At 45.4% G+C, this 16,910-nt stretch overlaps 1 protein-coding gene across 2 annotated transcripts in view; it reads right to left on the bottom strand.

Annotated features, from left to right (window-relative positions):
- The window catches only part of nfatc3a (nuclear factor of activated T cells 3a), a 62,241-nt gene that overhangs the window by 4,050 nt on the left and 41,281 nt on the right, over positions 1 to 16,910 (bottom strand). For both annotated transcript variants that reach the window (XM_042062471.1, XM_042062472.1), the window contains exon 9: positions 14,041 to 15,171. In XM_042062471.1, the coding sequence (XP_041918405.1) occupies positions 14,041 to 15,171 (1,131 nt within the window). The remainder of the gene's footprint in view (positions 1 to 14,040; positions 15,172 to 16,910) is intronic.

The following is a 16,910-nucleotide window of genomic DNA, read 5'->3' on the forward strand; positions in this document are numbered from 1 at the left end:
TGTGTGTGTGTGTGTGTGTGTGTGTGTGTGTGTGTGTGTGTGTGTGTGTGTGTGTGTCGGTTTGAGAGAGAGTTTGAGATAGTCAAAGAGATTGAAAGGGTGTGTGAAGGCGTAAACTCTGCACACAGTGTCTTGTCTTATTGAGGGTTACCACAACACATAAACCCTCAATGAAACACCTCCACTTCATTTGATGGCTCCAGCTGCCATGCACGCTGTCCGTCGCTTCTTCACAATTAAACATATAAATAAATATTTCCCCCAGCCTCTGCCCAGGGTTTAGTGAGTGAGCGCGCGGGGCGAGAGGGCACATAAAAAGTAATGCCTTGTTAAAACACATGTTTCTCCGTGGTGGAGAGGCGCTGAGGCGAGGGTCGTAATTACTCGCTCTGGCTGCCTGGAAGTCTCTTATTAAATAAATAGGGCTGAGGGGCAGTGCCGCAGCTCTGTGGCGTTGGAGCTCCACAGCGCAGCCAAGGCCCCATCAGTTGGGGTGAGAGAGGGCCTCCAACAGAGAGCCGATTGTTGCTGCGGTGACGAGGCCGTTGGGTCTGCACCGGTCTCCCACTGGTCAGCTCACAGCACAGCCCCACAGGGCGCCCCGTTACAAAGAAAGAATAAAACTGCGGCTGTAAAGTACTTCCACATCATTAAATCTTTTTTTTTTACTTTTTTTGCCCACACTGGAGTGTGTGGATTTTTCTTCTATCCTTTATAAGTTACCTACCAATCCTGCACCTTGACAGATGAGCAGTGATCTTTGACTTTATTACATAAAAAAAAAACACGCAATGGGACTTGATGAGGAGGCAGATGGAAGGAGAGAGAGGGAGGCCGATAAAGCAAGACAGACAGAGTGAAAGAGCGAGGGAGAGAGAAAGAAAGAAAGAAAGAAAGACAGTACGCACACTTGTTTCCTGGTATTTGTGGAAAAAGTGATCAGAAGTTTTCCAACAGTCAAATCAGCTCTCAATCACAAAGTGTGTGCAGTTGCCACGGTTTCCTAACAACAAGTACAGCAATGCCTAAAAAGCGCGTCTGTAACGCGGAGCGATGGGAGGGCCAGGGTGGGGAGGAGGACTGATTACCCACATCCCTCAGGTACACGACAGGAGGGCATAAAACCAACTCCTGGAAAAGTCTACTATGAGGAACGATGGAGGCCTGTCTCTACATGACGGCAACAGTAGTTCTGCTTACTGCATTCCTCTCTCTCTCTCTCAGGGCTGTAGCCGTCCTGTTGTGCAACTTCATCTGATGAAAGAGGGCATGACTGAAATAGGTGAAATTCTCCACTCTCAAAGAGGGGAGGGGTTAAATGTATTTTTTTCCTGTGAGCACTCAGCATGGCCGATCAAAGCTCAGTGACCTAAATAGTTAATAAAGATCAATATTTTATCAATGAGCCCATATTGACAATCACCGGACAAGATTGTTTATTTTAGATAGATATGACAGAGCTAAGGATGTTAGCACATAAGCTCATATTTTGAATATTAACACGCAAACTGTAAATGTTTTTTTTTGGTTGTGGTAGTTTGATCATTTTAAATGTATACATCAAATGGCCTTTGAGAAGTAAAAGTTACCACGAGGTGTGTAGATATCTAGAAATGAGAACCCTCCCAATTCCACTCATTGTGTACATATAAACAGAGGTTTTTGAGAGTGATCAGCACTTTTTTTTGTGTTGGTTGTTGTTTTTTGCGAGTCTGGCCACCTGTCACAGATCATCCTGTTCGTGTGGGAGGCTCTTCCTCTCGTATCAGTACGCTTCACACGTACAACTCTGCCAGAGAAATAGAAAGAGAAAGAGAGAGAGAGAGAGAGAGAGAGAGAGAGAGAGATGCTCTCTGCCTCTCGCTGAGACTGAGCTGAGACACTCGCAATAGGTGCCCTTTATAAGTCGGAAGCACATAATTCTTCACACAATTTTACTAACTTGGCAAGTTGGCATCTTTGCATTCTTATACCCAAAGAGACTCAATGTACCATGAACAGATTGCTCTTCCTTTATGTCTTATTGAAGCTCACAACACAATTACTGAAGGTTTCAGATTGGCCTATCTGTAATTGTACCGATTGTTCATGCAATGCTGCTGTGAGCAAAACCAATAAGAGCGAGCCCATTGACAGTTCCATGCCTTATGGTGCGTCAATGTCAGAGACCTTTACCATTCTCAGTTCACCCTCCTAGTGCCATTCGGCCTTACTGATTTAGACCTTGGCAACTAAAAGCTTTCAGAAGAAGAACTTTAAATATAACCCAGTACCTTCATTGACTTATGATGTAAAAGCCTAAAAACAAGAGTTTAAAAATAACATACTTGAAAATGCTGGTGGCAATCATACTGGTATAAGAGGTGGAACTGGCCTCAACTAAATACACATAAATGTTTCTCCAAGCATCAACTCAGTTTTTTGAGGGCAAAATTCATAATATAAACTTTCCACTAACTGTAGGTGGATTCACTTGCTATGCCCAGCAGGCACATCAACTTGTGTTTATTTGAGTTTCTAGTTAATAAATTGCAGGGTTGAGCTGTGTGAGTGAAGTGCTACAGTTGGACAGGGTGCAGGGTAAATTTGGACCCCGTGGCATCTGATTTTATTTTGGGCGAGGTTTGCATTGCATGCCATCAGAAATGCACCATCTTTGTCTGTCACAGCCCCTCTCACAGGGCCTCGTGCTCACGCACCCTCTCCATCATTCTCTCTCACACACACACACACACACACACACACACGTTCCCAAAGAATATTAGAACACATACAAGTTAGACTCCCCGGACGCTTTGCAGAGCAATCTCAATTTCAGAATTTGTCTGCAAATTGTGGTTAATTATACGTATTCAAGCATGAGGCAAGTCTGTACACACACACACACAAACACAAACACACACACACACACACACACAGAAATAGCTGATAAAAACTCTTTGTTGTTGGAATAAACAACTTCGATGCTACGCGAAAAAAAAACAAAGGCGGGAAGTCGCTGAGTTTCGATGCTCTTCAGGTCTCACTGATCTGACATAAACTCCAATGCTTCAACCTCGTCTTCAGAAAACATATGATGCACTTGATGTGATTGTGTTGCTTTCTGGTTTTCACTCAGTCGCTTGAAGGGGATCCTGACTACATGACTAGACAGGGACAACCCCTCGAAGTTCAGAATCTCTGTCTTAGTCTCTCTGTCCGTCTGGACACTTAGCCCACGAGTGTGCCACCATGCTTAAGTACGTCTGGACGCTGACCTTACTTCCTCCCACACACTTAGCTTAGCGTTTGTGGGAACTAGCGCTCAGTAGTGTAGGGACAGTAGTGAGAGTCCAAAGCATTTGGGTGGGTGGATGTGTCATAGAAGTGCGTGTGTGTGGGAATGCATGCAAAAGAATATTCAAGAGAAATTCATTTGAGGTGTGTGTGTGTGTGTGTGTGTGTTGGTGAGGGGAGACTCGGGGTGTAAAAGGTTGAAAATGTGCGCTCAGAGGGGGCAGTGGGGCGAGGGGTTTAGACAGTGACACATAATTTACTAACACAGAGGGGAATTTTGTTAGTGCCTCACTCCCACTGTACTAAACAAGGTGTGTCTGTCTGTTCACATTTTGAACTACTGCTTTACTTTATACAAATCACAAAGCATCATACCGTTACTGATTAACTCGTGTTGAGCTGAAAAGCTGATGGTCTATTTAAAAAAACGTCCCCAAATATGCCTGGTGAATTTTTTTACCTGCTAAAGACATAAGTTTCAAACTAACCGTGCAAGAGAAATTCCTGACTAACACAGCATGAAAGCAGGCCAGAGGGGTATTTCATAAAGGCAGAATTAAGACATCCAAGATAAGTGATAAAGCGAGGTTTGACATAGCGTTGTCTGGTCATCCTAGCTCAACTCGTTTCACTAATGCCAATCCAGGATGAGTAGGAGCGACTATGTCAAACCAGGTGTAAGTAATTCAGGATGTGTGCGCGTTCTCGTTTCTGCTCCAAAGTGCCCATGGTTGGAATAAAAAAGACGCGGAAAATAGCGTCATTCACACAAAGTGAACAACCGCTTTTGATATAGACTAACAATGAAGTAAAGTTGTCCTTTTTGGAATGGGGAATGGGGAATCATGGCTATTTCTGGAGTAGGCGTGGTAGACCAACTGAATGCAAATTTACGTATGCACCCACGTGTGAGTGCTTCCTTGTCTCGGCACGCAACGTCATTAAGAAAGCGCTTGCCACTGCAAAGATGCACATAGTATGATATACCTTAATATTATAGTTGAAAATACCTTCGAGAACTTGCCCCTCCTCTTCCAATCAACTACAGTAGGCTATTCATCAAATGCCTATATATAAAATAAGCAAACAAAGAGTACCTAGGCCTATGTTAATAATTATAAGGCTATCACAATTAAAATAATAACTATATGGTAGTAGGCAGACAATCTGTTTTGTTTTGCGAGCAAATACATTTAGAAAATAGTTTATACATGGAATAAAGCTCCAATAAAACGCCATAATTACCATTAGAATTAACTTAGCTTGGCTAGGTGCAGAGAATAAATCCCCATGGTAACTTATGTGCCATCTCTTTTGTGAAACCAAGTCAAGGCTAAATTCATCCAGGATAACCTAAAAATCCCAGCTTAATCCCTTATCTAGGTTTTGTGAAATACCCCTCAGGAATAATAATAACAATAACAATAACAATAATAATAATAATAATAATAATAATAATAATAATAATAATAACATTGATGACTATATTTCGTTTGAAACTGTTGATATATTTGAAAGACAAAACAAAACATTCAAACAGGATGGATATTATGGTTATGATTATGGTTATGGATTTAGCAGACGCCTTTGTCCAATGCGACACATAAATACAAAGCAACATAATAATATTTAAAAACTGAACAGGGAACAGATTAATATGTAGGTCAAATATAATAAGGAGAATAGTTATAATACACAATAATATCAATTCAATCAATAGCCTAATAAAAAGCAATGGAAAAAAAGGGGAAAGGCAATAAAAAAACAATAATGTCCATTCAATCAATAATATAAAAACAATTACATGCTAAGACTACATTAAGGAGAATATTAGAAGCATATTTCATATTTTCACCTTCTAAAAGCTTAATTTTCAAAAAAATATGTACCGTAATGGTGCAAGAGAAATACTTGACTAAAACAGTATGAAAAATGGCATTCATGTCCTAAAGTATCAAAGAAAAAAGAAAAGACAACTCGAGTGGAAAACTCTAGTGCATAGCAGATGCAAGGTTCAGCTTTTCTGCAGAGGCAAAGGCACGAGGAGGAACATTTGTTTCCATTTACAGTCCACACGACGGCATGCACACATCCTTCACACACACACACACACACACACACACACACACACACACACGCACAGACACACACACACACACACAGACACACACACAAGAGAAAGAGCCTTAAAATGTGAAACAATGACTGAGAAGTTGCAGCCATAAATCCCTCGAGTCACATTACTGGAAATAAATGGCCTGAAACTAACTCTTTTCAGCATAAAAAAAGTTCCACCCGCAAAAAAGTTTTCTGTTTTATGGGTGTTTGAATACATGAGTGTTATGGCCATTGCCATTTCAGCGCCATTAACACTGGCCGATAAGGCCGCCTACGGAGTCAATTAAGGACTGCTTTGAATAGGCCGAGGTGGTGTAGTTTTAACGGCGCAGTCAGTCATCTCTGTGAATCATCGGTGGATTTCCCAGCTCAAGTCACCGGCAGTGATTCAGAGGAGCCTCTGTCTTTGATCCGTGCCACAAAATGTCTGCTTCGTGTGGAAAGCGGCTAAATGACCACACTGCATCGCTTCGAGCCCAATAAAAACCCTGTGACCTGAACGACGCTCCTGAGGACTTCAAGAACTTAACTGTAAAACCAGAAATCCATGCAAAGCCAAACCCTAGCATTGCACTTTTTTAATTTCTGTCTCACTAATATGAAATGACCAGGGATACATTTCCGATGCTTGACGTAATGTTAAAGGGGGTATTGTGAGGTGTATGTGTGAGAAGTGTTCATTTACAGAATATTTCAATTACCATTAGGTGATATGAGTAATCACAGATATTTTAACTGTAGCTACCTGCGTAGACTGTAATATGAACAGCATGATTTTATTAATCACATGGTTTTTCATTCTCATAAATGAGCCAGTCATTGTCATTGTCGTTGACCCAGCCAACCGCACATTTTTCCATGGGGAAAAAAAGACATGTCAAATAACAGGTTAAACGTTCAGGCATTTTCCAGTGTGGAGGAAAAAAAAAACAGATTTCATCTTCACCGAAAACAGCTCTAAGGTTTCAATGAGAAAAAAAAAAAAGGAAAACCTCTTCACGTTTTTGGCATATGACTGGCATGTGTCATGTCAGCTTCCAGGGACCTCTCTTGGCCGATCACTCCGGCCCGTCATCTGCAGAGTCGCTGCAGAAATGCAAACTCTGGGCTGACCACACCACCACACGGCCGCACATGCCAACATCTCTGCATTGTGTTGCTCAGGCCCTTAACTGTATGGAAAGGTGACACATCGAGTCCGTTTCCACTGGTTCCAGGGGCCCCGCCGCATGTTTGTGATTCGACTTAATGAGCTGCCTTTGGTCCAGGGCTGCATTTTCCTACCGCTGTTGATTTTTCCCTGGGATGAATATGGAGTTGTGTTATTAATTTGACACGGCCGCTCTCGGCCCTCGGCCGCAGACCGTAGGCAGGACTGGGGGCTACGAGAAGGAGTTTCCATCTCTGTCTGCAGACCAGCGAGGCTCCATAACAAACGCCAGCCCCAGGATCAATCTCCAGCCAAGGAGTGGGATACGTCCATAGCACGCACACACACACGCGCACGAGCGCACACACACACCACACACACACAAGGGTATGCATACACACACACACATACACACACGAGAGCACACACACACACACAAGGGCATGCATATACACACACGCACGCACACGCACACACACACACACACACACACAGTTACACATGCGCACTCAATCGCCAATGTTCATGTACAAATCCAAAATGCATAAAAACACTAAGTTTGTCCCACTGCTTTCCTGTATACAAATCAAAAGAGAATGTGTTATATGGTTGGTTTTCAACTAAGCACTGAGAATGCATTTATTGACTTTGGTTTTATTGTTTGTTGAAACAGACTTATGCCAGAAGTGTGGAAAATTCAATTGCACGTACTTACAAAACTGATCTCTATAGAACCAAAGAATCTGAATCGTCACGGTTTCAAAATATGCCAGACAGGGGCAAGAACAAGAACCAAGTCAGATCAGAATGACCCTAATTTTCCTCTTAACATGTAGTATTTACAATTAACTTGATGGTTGTAGAATGCCATCAGTGAAAGTAGGTCTCTACTGAGTGACAGCTGTGGTGATGCCTTGTAGACGAACAGGTTTCTCACCAAGCGTGGCAGTCACGAGTGATGCCTGTGTCATTATTTGGCTGCAGTGAGTTTCTTGGTGAGAGGGCGCATACGGTAAGAGCATGAGCAAGAACACGTGTGGGCGGTTGCCCTGAGAGTTTTGCATGTGTCTACTCAACTCACAATATGTAAAAACATGACAAATACACACGTGTGTGTGTGTGTGTGTGTGTGTGTGTGTGTGTGTGTGTGTGTGCGTGTGTATGCGCATATGTGTGTGTGTGTGTGTGTGTGTGTATACTGTATGTGTGTGTGTGTGTATACATGTGTGTGTGTGTGTGTGTGTGTGTGTGTGTGTATGTGTGTGTGTGTGTGTGCGTGCGCATGTGTGTGTGTGTGTGTGTGTGTGTGTGTGTGCGTAAGGGTGTGTCCATATGCATGCAAAACTGCTATCAGTAATGCTGGGAGTGCATTATACCCATATGCACTGAGTGCTTTTCTGGTGAGACTCCTGCTGAGGTGTTTGCTATTCATTTGCGACTTCTCTCTTCCTTCATACACATATGTATGAGACTGCAGTATCAAATTAAAGTTACAAAACAAAAATATAGGTATAGCAAAATCATAGGTCAAACAATATATAATCACTTTTGATCACTTGAGTGTATATTTTAAATATTGAAATGCTTTTTTCATATATATAGAAAACATAGTAATAGTGTAAGATTTTTGCCATTTGAAATGGTCTTTAGATACTATTTAGTCATTTTTTTAACTAATTTGACTAAAGCGTTTATCACTACCAATTTATATCTTCCATTTACTGCCAGAAGTGATGAGAATGGAATTTGATGATATATTTGGTATGTTTCAAATACATACTCCTGTTTTTATGATGTCAAGTAAAAAAATAAATTGCAAACTAAACTAACATGATCTTAATTTTTGATTAAAAGTTAAAAGGCAGTCAGGGCCAGGGACCAGGGAAATTAATCACGCCTGTGTTAAAAGACATCTAAAAACAAAAATGCTTCGCTTGCTCCCTCAAATTCAAATAGGGGTTTTCCCCACTCCAACAGTTAAAGCATTGAGAACTCTTGGCAGTCAATTCTGACTGTTTTGGTGCAAGCCAAATCATTCCTTTGAAACTAATGAAATCTGCAACCACAGAACCAAAATCAATTTAGTGTTACACCTTGTAAATCAATAATGCACTATCTTTCTATAGCTATATATGCCTTCATCTATATGGCTCATCATTAATGGACATAACCTTTCTAAATCTATAACATAAACAGACTAGTCGATCATATTATATATGGGAAACTAAGCAGCCATCCAGTATGGTCTAACAGAATACAGTCATATTAATATGCAGTGAGGTGCCTCTGTCCTCATTTTTACTCCTGTTCTGAGTAGATGGACCACTAAACTGCTCATGCCCAAAGGCACAGGCTGCTGCAAACCTCTCTGCATCTCCCTCCACAGACCACACCAGCCAGTCAGTAATGAGTGGAGACCAGCCAAAAGCAATCTGGAGGCCACAGGGAAGCAATCATCATGAATAGTCAATACAAAAAAAAAAAACTGGGATGTTTTACTGTAGTACACATTGCTGTGCAATGTTTCGGTAGATTTTAATTAAAATGCTTTTCGTCGCAAATTCCGTGCACTGCTGAAAAAATCTCATGCTCACTTCCGAAAATTTATTTAACTGAACTTTCAGATACATTTGTGTGTTGGATACACTCGTACTCTTGAATGTGGTGTAAGCTACGTGAATTCTGGAAACCACAATATCTGCATGTACTGTAGCACATGACAAACACACAGTACTAGAAATACCCTAAGCCAAACCAACATAAATCATGTACCGTCGGTGTGGTTGGATCAGTCTCCTCACAGTCGAAGACACTGTACTGTATCTCCTGCCTGCTGAGACTGAGACTAACTGTCATTTTGACAATATCTTAGCAATCAAGATAGAAACCTTATAACCACTTGCTACAATCCAGCCAACATTATAACCATTCGTCAGCGGTTATGTCAGTTACATCATATTGATTTCTTTTTCATCCCCCTGTAACTGGTATGGTTCAGATTATGGTTGAAAATGTATAGCTAAAAATAGCACAACGTCAATGTAGCCTAAGGTGCCATCCATCCTAGTTCGGCTTCAAGACCCACCATGGAGATTAGTAAGTTTACTGCTGGCCTTTTGTTTATTTACTCCTGACTGCTCAAAGTTAAACACTGGGTTGATGGGTTTCCGGTGGAGACCCATGCAAGCCTGGAAGACAGCAAAGCACTTCATCTTCCATGTTTCTAAAATAGTTATTACTCAAAAATCTTTAAAGGAACTTTGGTGCTCATTTACTCTTCTAAATACAATTTCAGAGTACATCGGATATTACATTGCTGAGATAATTTGTGGTCATAGAGCCCATGTGGATCTATGTGTGTGTGTGTGTGTGTATATGTGTGTGTGTGTGTGTGTGTGTGTCTGTGTGTATTTTTATTTTTTTTTGCAGGGCAGTGGAGCAGCAGGCTCTGCCTATTATTAACCTAGATCACCACACTCTCACGGCGGAGGCAGCTGCGCTCCCGGGCTGGAGAGCAAACAAAGACACAGGAGTGCCACATACGCGCTGACACACACACACACACGCACACGCACACACACACACAATCACTACAACAGATACAACACAAACGCTTGCATACATGTATGCATTAAAGTGTGAGTACACAAGAACTCATAGACTCGTAGACTCATCATGACAAATACAAAAGCACACATGCGCACACACACACACACACACGCACACACGCGCGCACACACACACACACACACACACACACACACACACACACACACACACACACACACACACACACACACACACACACACAAGAGGCTCTATCTGTGCTGGCAACACAAACAGCAGCCAGTGTGAGGTGATTAATTAGATAAACACACAGGTCGACACCACAAGGGCCCTCAAAGTCTGTCGCCATGACGGCCATAATCAGCCTCACAGGAGAGTTAACCACGACACAGAGAGAGAGAGAGAGAGAGAGAGAGAGAGAGAATGAGAGAGGTGAAGAAGAGGAACTGATAGAGAAGAATGACAGGTATGGACAGAGTGTGAGGACAAGAGGCAAAAGAATAGAATGGGAACCACCAGAGAATGATGGAGAGAGAGAAAGCGAGAGAGGACACTGAGGAGGGAGAGGAGGAGAGGAAAGAAAGGAAGAGGAGAGGAAAGAGTACAGCTGACAAGAGACATGACGAGAAGAACAGATACAACCAGAAGTGAAAAGAACAGAAGAAAAGAAAAGGGAGGGAGGGGAAAGAAGGGAGATAGGAAAAGAGAAGAAAATAGAAGAGAGGAGCAGAGCACAGAAGAGAAGAACAGAGCAGGAGAGAGAAGAGAAGAGAAGAGAAGAGAAGAGAGGAGAAGAGCACAGAAGAGAAGAACAGAGCAGGAGAGAGAAGAGAAGAGAAGAGAAGAGAAGAGAAGAGCAGAGCACAGAAGAGAAGAACAGAGCAGGAGAGAGAAGAGAAGAGAAGAGAAGAGAAGAGAAGAGCACAGAAGAGAAGAACAGAGCAGGAGAGAGAAGAGAAGAGAAGAGAAGAGAAGAGCACAGAAGAGAAGAACAGAGCAGGAGAGAGAAGAGAAGAGAAGAGAAGAGAAGAGAGGAGAAGAGCACAGAAGAGAAGAACAGAGCAGGAGAGAGAAGAGAAGAGAAGAGAAGAGAGGAGAAGAGAAGAGAACAGAACAGAACAGCAGGAAAGAGAACAGAAGAGCAGGGAATAGAAGGGCAGGGAAGAGAAGAGAAGAGAAGAGAAGAGAAGAGAAGAGAAGAGAAGAGAAGAGAAGAGAAGACGATACACAACATGAACTCCTTCTGCTAGCTGTATAGGGGCTCGAGTCCAACTCATTTCTGCAAATATGGACAGACTGCACGGTGCAGACCTTCTGGCTGTCACACACTGCATGTGACATATGCTCTCATACAGCACCCTTTACAGCTCACCAAAACCAGGGCATTACACTGTAACACTACTGTTCCACCCAGCTGCCTACAACAACCCAGAGCACTTCATATCCATTACAGGAAACATGCTTTACCGACATAATACTCTATTAATTATTCATGTGTTTTTTTTTTTACGTCAAAAGCCAAGGTTCATAATGTAGCTATGATATTAAATTATTTATAAGATTAAATTCTATTCTATCAAAAGAGAAAAAGTCTAATGAGACACGTACTGCACGTGAGTATTGGGTGTTTGGTATTGAGTGATTTATTCCTGCACAGGGGCCAGCTCCTGCGGGGGGTTGGCATGGGAGGGTCAGGCAGTGGGAGCTCTGGACCCGTCTGTCCATCTGTCAGTCAGTCTGTGGCCCTTCCCTGGCCACCTCCGCCCGGGCCCTCGCCCTGACGCCACCTGCGCCATCTGCCGTCTTATGGCGGCACTTTCCTTCTCCGCTCCGCTCTCCTCACGCTGCGGCCTGTGACGCGCCACTCTCCCTACCCGCATACGCTCACGTTTCAAGCCCACTCTGCCAACTGTGTGTGTGTGTGTGTGTGTGTGTGTGTGTGTGTGTTCATGCTGTTATTGTCTCTGTGAGTTTCTAAATAAGAACCTTACTGCTACTGAAAATGACGACCACCGACTTGTCACAACATCAAAATAATGACACAGTTAAAATCTTAAAATTAGCTTTGTGGGTCATACAAATGCAAAGGATATAGGGTGCTCACGCTATATGTGATTACCATAAGAGATTGTGGCTTTGTGTGTGCGTGCGTGTGTGTACTGAATGTGTGGATGCAAGCCCGGATTGAAGAGGCAGATAGGGAGAGCTGTACTCTGGGGCATGTGAACTGAGTTGTGGTCTATTTACAGGGCTGACCTCTTTAAAAACTTAGCACGCCGAACAGCTTCATGGGACGCAACTCGCCATTAGACTCTTACGGAAGCTATTTATAGCCTCGGCTTTGGGGAGTTTACGATTCCGGGGGGAATACATTAACCCAAAATTTCTCTCTTCAAACTCCCCAAACCCCTCCCCTGTCTCTCCCCTACGCATCGCGTCAGGAATACTGAGCATGTCTCCCCGACAACCAGGATATACAGCCATATGCTACACCAGTTACTTATATATAAAGCATTGATTGCACAGCATGTGTGTAAACTGTCTATGTGTGACTATGGTTGTGTGTGCGTGTATTATTATGATCGAGCAAGCAAGAGAGAGAAAGAGAGAGAGAGAAAGAGAGAACATGTATGTGTGTGTGTGTGTGTGTGTGTGTGTGTGTGTGTGTGTGTGTGTGTGTGTGTGTGTGTGTGTGTATGAGTATGAGTGTGTGTAATTAGGGTTGTCGACACATGACGTTTGAGGTAGCTTTTCACACATGGCTTGGCCGAGAATGGTCTGTTTTAATTAGGTTGGCCTGTTGCTGCTTACTCAGAATACAGAAGGCCCTAATGCCGCGGCCATTCTGGCTGCTTATTAATCCGAGGCTATTTGACAGCCCGTGTAAACACACGGTGGGCTCGCTCAGAAAGCAGGAGTCCCTGAAGGGGAAGCAGTGTTTTAGCCTCTGGGCAGAGTTTAAATGAGTGTGTGTGTGTATGTGTGTGTGTTCGCATTGTGTGTAAATACCCACAAAACAGTCTACTCCAGCAGGCATAAGGAGTTGAATACATATAAACACACACACACACACACACACACACACACTTAGACACACATACAAAATAAACAAAACTAACACATACACGTGTACAGATACACACTCACAAATTAAATAAATCTGTGAGAAGGCATTGGTCAGTTCTGATAAGGTGTGACTTTAAGTGTTCAGTCTGCATATTCTCCCTGACGTACCTCCCTGCAGTAAGCCTTCCGGTGCTGAGGAGCTGAATGTTAAACATGATTAATCTGATAGTGGCTGATAATGACACTAAGCTCACTCCTTTGCGCAAACGTGTCTGGAGTGCAGACACTGTGGGTCACGCACAGCCCAAACACTCCACCGCCTCCTCGATTACACTAACAAGAAAAAATGAATTGTATACATACAGTGCTTACAGTACCAATGGCGCAATATTTTGCTATGTGATTCTATTTTGAAAGTGGGTTGTGAAAGCGCTGAGTAAAAAGTGTTATGTAACTTATGTCGACAACATATCAGTACAGTATCTACAGTGCAGTACAAACACTGGGGCATAAAGGGTTGGATTTATGGGGCAGCCGTGGCCTACTGGTTAGCGCTTCGGACTTGTAAACGGAGGGTTGCCGGTTGGCTGAAGTGCCCTTGAGCAAGGCACCTAACCCCTCACTGCTCCCCAAAAGCCGCTGTAGCAGGCAGCTCACTGCGTCGGGGTTAGTGTGTGCTTCACCTCACTGTGTGTTCACTGTGCGCTGTGTGTGTTTCACTAATTCACGGATTGGGATAAATGCAGAGACCAAAATATGATATATACTTTATACTGCATTGTGCTGTTACTTGCAGACAATGAAAGAAAAAAAAAAAAAGAAAAAAAACAATGATAATAGGGAGGCTGCTGGACAGGGCTCACCATCATCCAGCGTGATGTCCTGCAGGCCGATGGATCTGAAGGTGGGTTCCCGCTCCTCCGGCTCCTGCTTGATGTTCAGCCGCTCCCCGTCTGCTGGAAAGGGCGCCTGGGGACCCAGCGGGTGCACCATGGGCGCGGCCGAGGGCAGGCTGCCCAGCACCGGGCTGCTGGCTTGGGGGGAAGGCTGGCTGGAGTGGGACATCGGCCCCAGCGGGCTGCCCGCGGTCGGGGAGGGCGAGGTGGGGGACTGGTAGGGCAGGGAGTGGAGCTGGGGGGACGAGGGCCCTGAATGGGGGGAGGGCACCATGCGCTGCTGCTGCTGCTGCTGCTGGGGGATGCTGGAGGGCGACGGGCAGGAGGCGGAGCGCTGACCGGCGGGGTGGTAGCCCCCCATGGGCCGCTGCATCGGAGGCGCAGACTGCTGCTGCTGCTGCTGCTGCTGCTGCTGCCCCATGGAGTGGGTGGGCGAAGACACCTGGGCAGGGTTGGGGCAGTGGTACCCCAGCGAGTGCAGGTGTGGGGAGGAGTGGGCCATAGGCTGGCCACCGGGGGTGCCAGAGGCGGCGGAGACTATCGGTAGGGGGCTGGTGGGGGAGTGCCCTGAGTTGGGGACTGAGGAGGCAGAGTGGTACACCATGCCCAGGCCCAGGGCGTGGGAGTGGCACGCCGCAGGGTCGCTCTGGTATGGCATCCGCTCAAAGGCCTGCGGGGAGCCCGCGACGCCGGTGCTCATGGGAAGACTGGGCTGGCCATTGAAGGGCAGGCCGTGCCCGTGCTGCATAGGCTGGTAGGGAGGCCGGGAGGGATGTGGGTGGGGGTGGGGGTGCGGATGGGGCCCCGCGTGGAACGCCATCTGACAATCGGGACCCGCGTGGAGCCCGTGGCCCTGCAGGTGAGGCAGGTGGGGGAAGGTGGGGGAGCCCATGGGGGGGCCACAGGGGGGCTGCAGGGGGTGCAGGCCCGGGGCCAGGCCGCGGGGGGAGCTGGACAGAAGGCCGTCCTGCGGGTGGCCTGGCTCGGGGGATGGCATCTGGGTCCGGACCAGGCCGCCGCCAGCGTGAGCGAGGGGCAGGGGCATGGACGCCACAGCGGACGCGTCCAGATCGTCTCTGTGCTCCTGCTTCACCAACACTGGAGGAGAGACAAAGCAGAGGCGGAAGAGAAATCAACAAACACACACATGCAGTCACACACGCAATAAACAGAGATGTCACTTTTCATTTCACTTGCCTTCAAAAGGACATTGAAGGACAAGCACATATAAAATGCAAACTGAATGATGAAACCACACAGTCCTTTGAGTAAGGAACATAACACCCAAAACCTACAAAGACCTACATGAAGGCGCTCAGGTATGCGTAGCAGCCCACAGTGCAATACAACAGGCTCCACTGACCAGGCTATGTGATAAAAAAACGCTCACTGCACACACCAAATGACTCAACACAACCGGAATGCAAAGACAACCACATACTGTAAATCCCAGGGCAGGCCACCTGAAAAGCTATTCATGTCAGAGATTTTGTCGATTCATCTTACTGTGCCACTTTAGGGCCACACATTTTTTCTGCTTTAGAGATACGAGCAGCTGCTAATGGGTCTATGTGTAGAAAAAATGCTGAATGGCAGACATTACTTGCTTTGCAATGCTTTTAAAAAACACGACCTACCATTATAGAACTAATGAACTTGTGTCACCTATAAATCGTTCCTTGATCGCAATAAAAACACAGTAAGAGCTGAACATAAATCACTTAAGGAGAAGTGTCATTTAAGCATAAGGGGGTCTTTATACTTCTGATGTACTATCAGAAAATAAGAATCTGTCCTTTAACTGAAGTAGGACATAGCTGCTATGGGGGGCACAATGATAGGATGCTGTACAATGCATCAAACTGTAACCCATTTCCCAATCTGGCACTTCCCAAACACACGTTGATGGGAGATATTTTTATCCAGCTTTGAATCCGAGGCAGCATATGCTGCCTGTTTTTGGTGCCATGTAAAGAGTTTTATGGGAGAGGCAGCATGCCCCGCGGCGCTGTTCCAAAGCCGGGGGAAGAGAAACCAGTTCACAGACCCTGTCCTGCTCCTCATACACTCAACCACACCAAAGAGCCCACACAGACTGCATGGGGGGTTGGTGGTGGTGAGAGAGGAATATATAAGGGTCAGGCATTGACAAAAGGTGCATTTTTAGTTGTCGCAATGGTTGAGCAGTAATGAAACGACACAGGTTGTGACGAGAGTAACACACACACACACACACACACGCGCACACACACACCTCCTACCCGATGATGAAAAAAGTGGTGAGAAAGGCAGAAAAGTACAGGGCGCGACAAACTGATAAACATAGAGTGCGATTGAGTAAGAGAAAAAGAGAAAACAAGGAAATGAGAGAGAGAAAGAGAGAGATGAGACGAGACCATAAAACGGAGACGGCACTCTATAATAGTCGCTGGCAACTTGTGACAGTCACAGTGCCCACACACGTTATAAAAATCCTCTCCACCACTACTCGCAGAAGCCACAGCCGCACGAGCGAGCGAGCGAGCGCGCGAGCAAGTCTACCCGGTGACCCTGGTCGTGGTGCTTCGCAGGCCGGCGGCTCCCATGGCAACCGGAGCAACCGTGACCTCCTCGCTACACTGGTAGCGGTGAGGCTTTTTGCGCTTCCTGAGCCCGTGTCTGATTGGCTGGGCCCCCCTGTGGGGTTCGTGGGATAAACAGGAAACCCTGGTTGAGTGGGCGCCGCCCGGCGCGGAGCAGAGAAAGAGAGAGAGAGAGTGAGAGAGAGAGAGAGAGAGAGAGAGAGAGAGAGAGAGAGAGAGAGAGAGAGGGTGGGCGGAGGGGCTGGGCCGAGCTCA

Source organism: Alosa sapidissima, chromosome 14 (genome assembly GCF_018492685.1).
Source record: "Alosa sapidissima isolate fAloSap1 chromosome 14, fAloSap1.pri, whole genome shotgun sequence".
Classification (NCBI taxonomy): Eukaryota; Metazoa; Chordata; class Actinopteri; order Clupeiformes; family Clupeidae; genus Alosa; species Alosa sapidissima.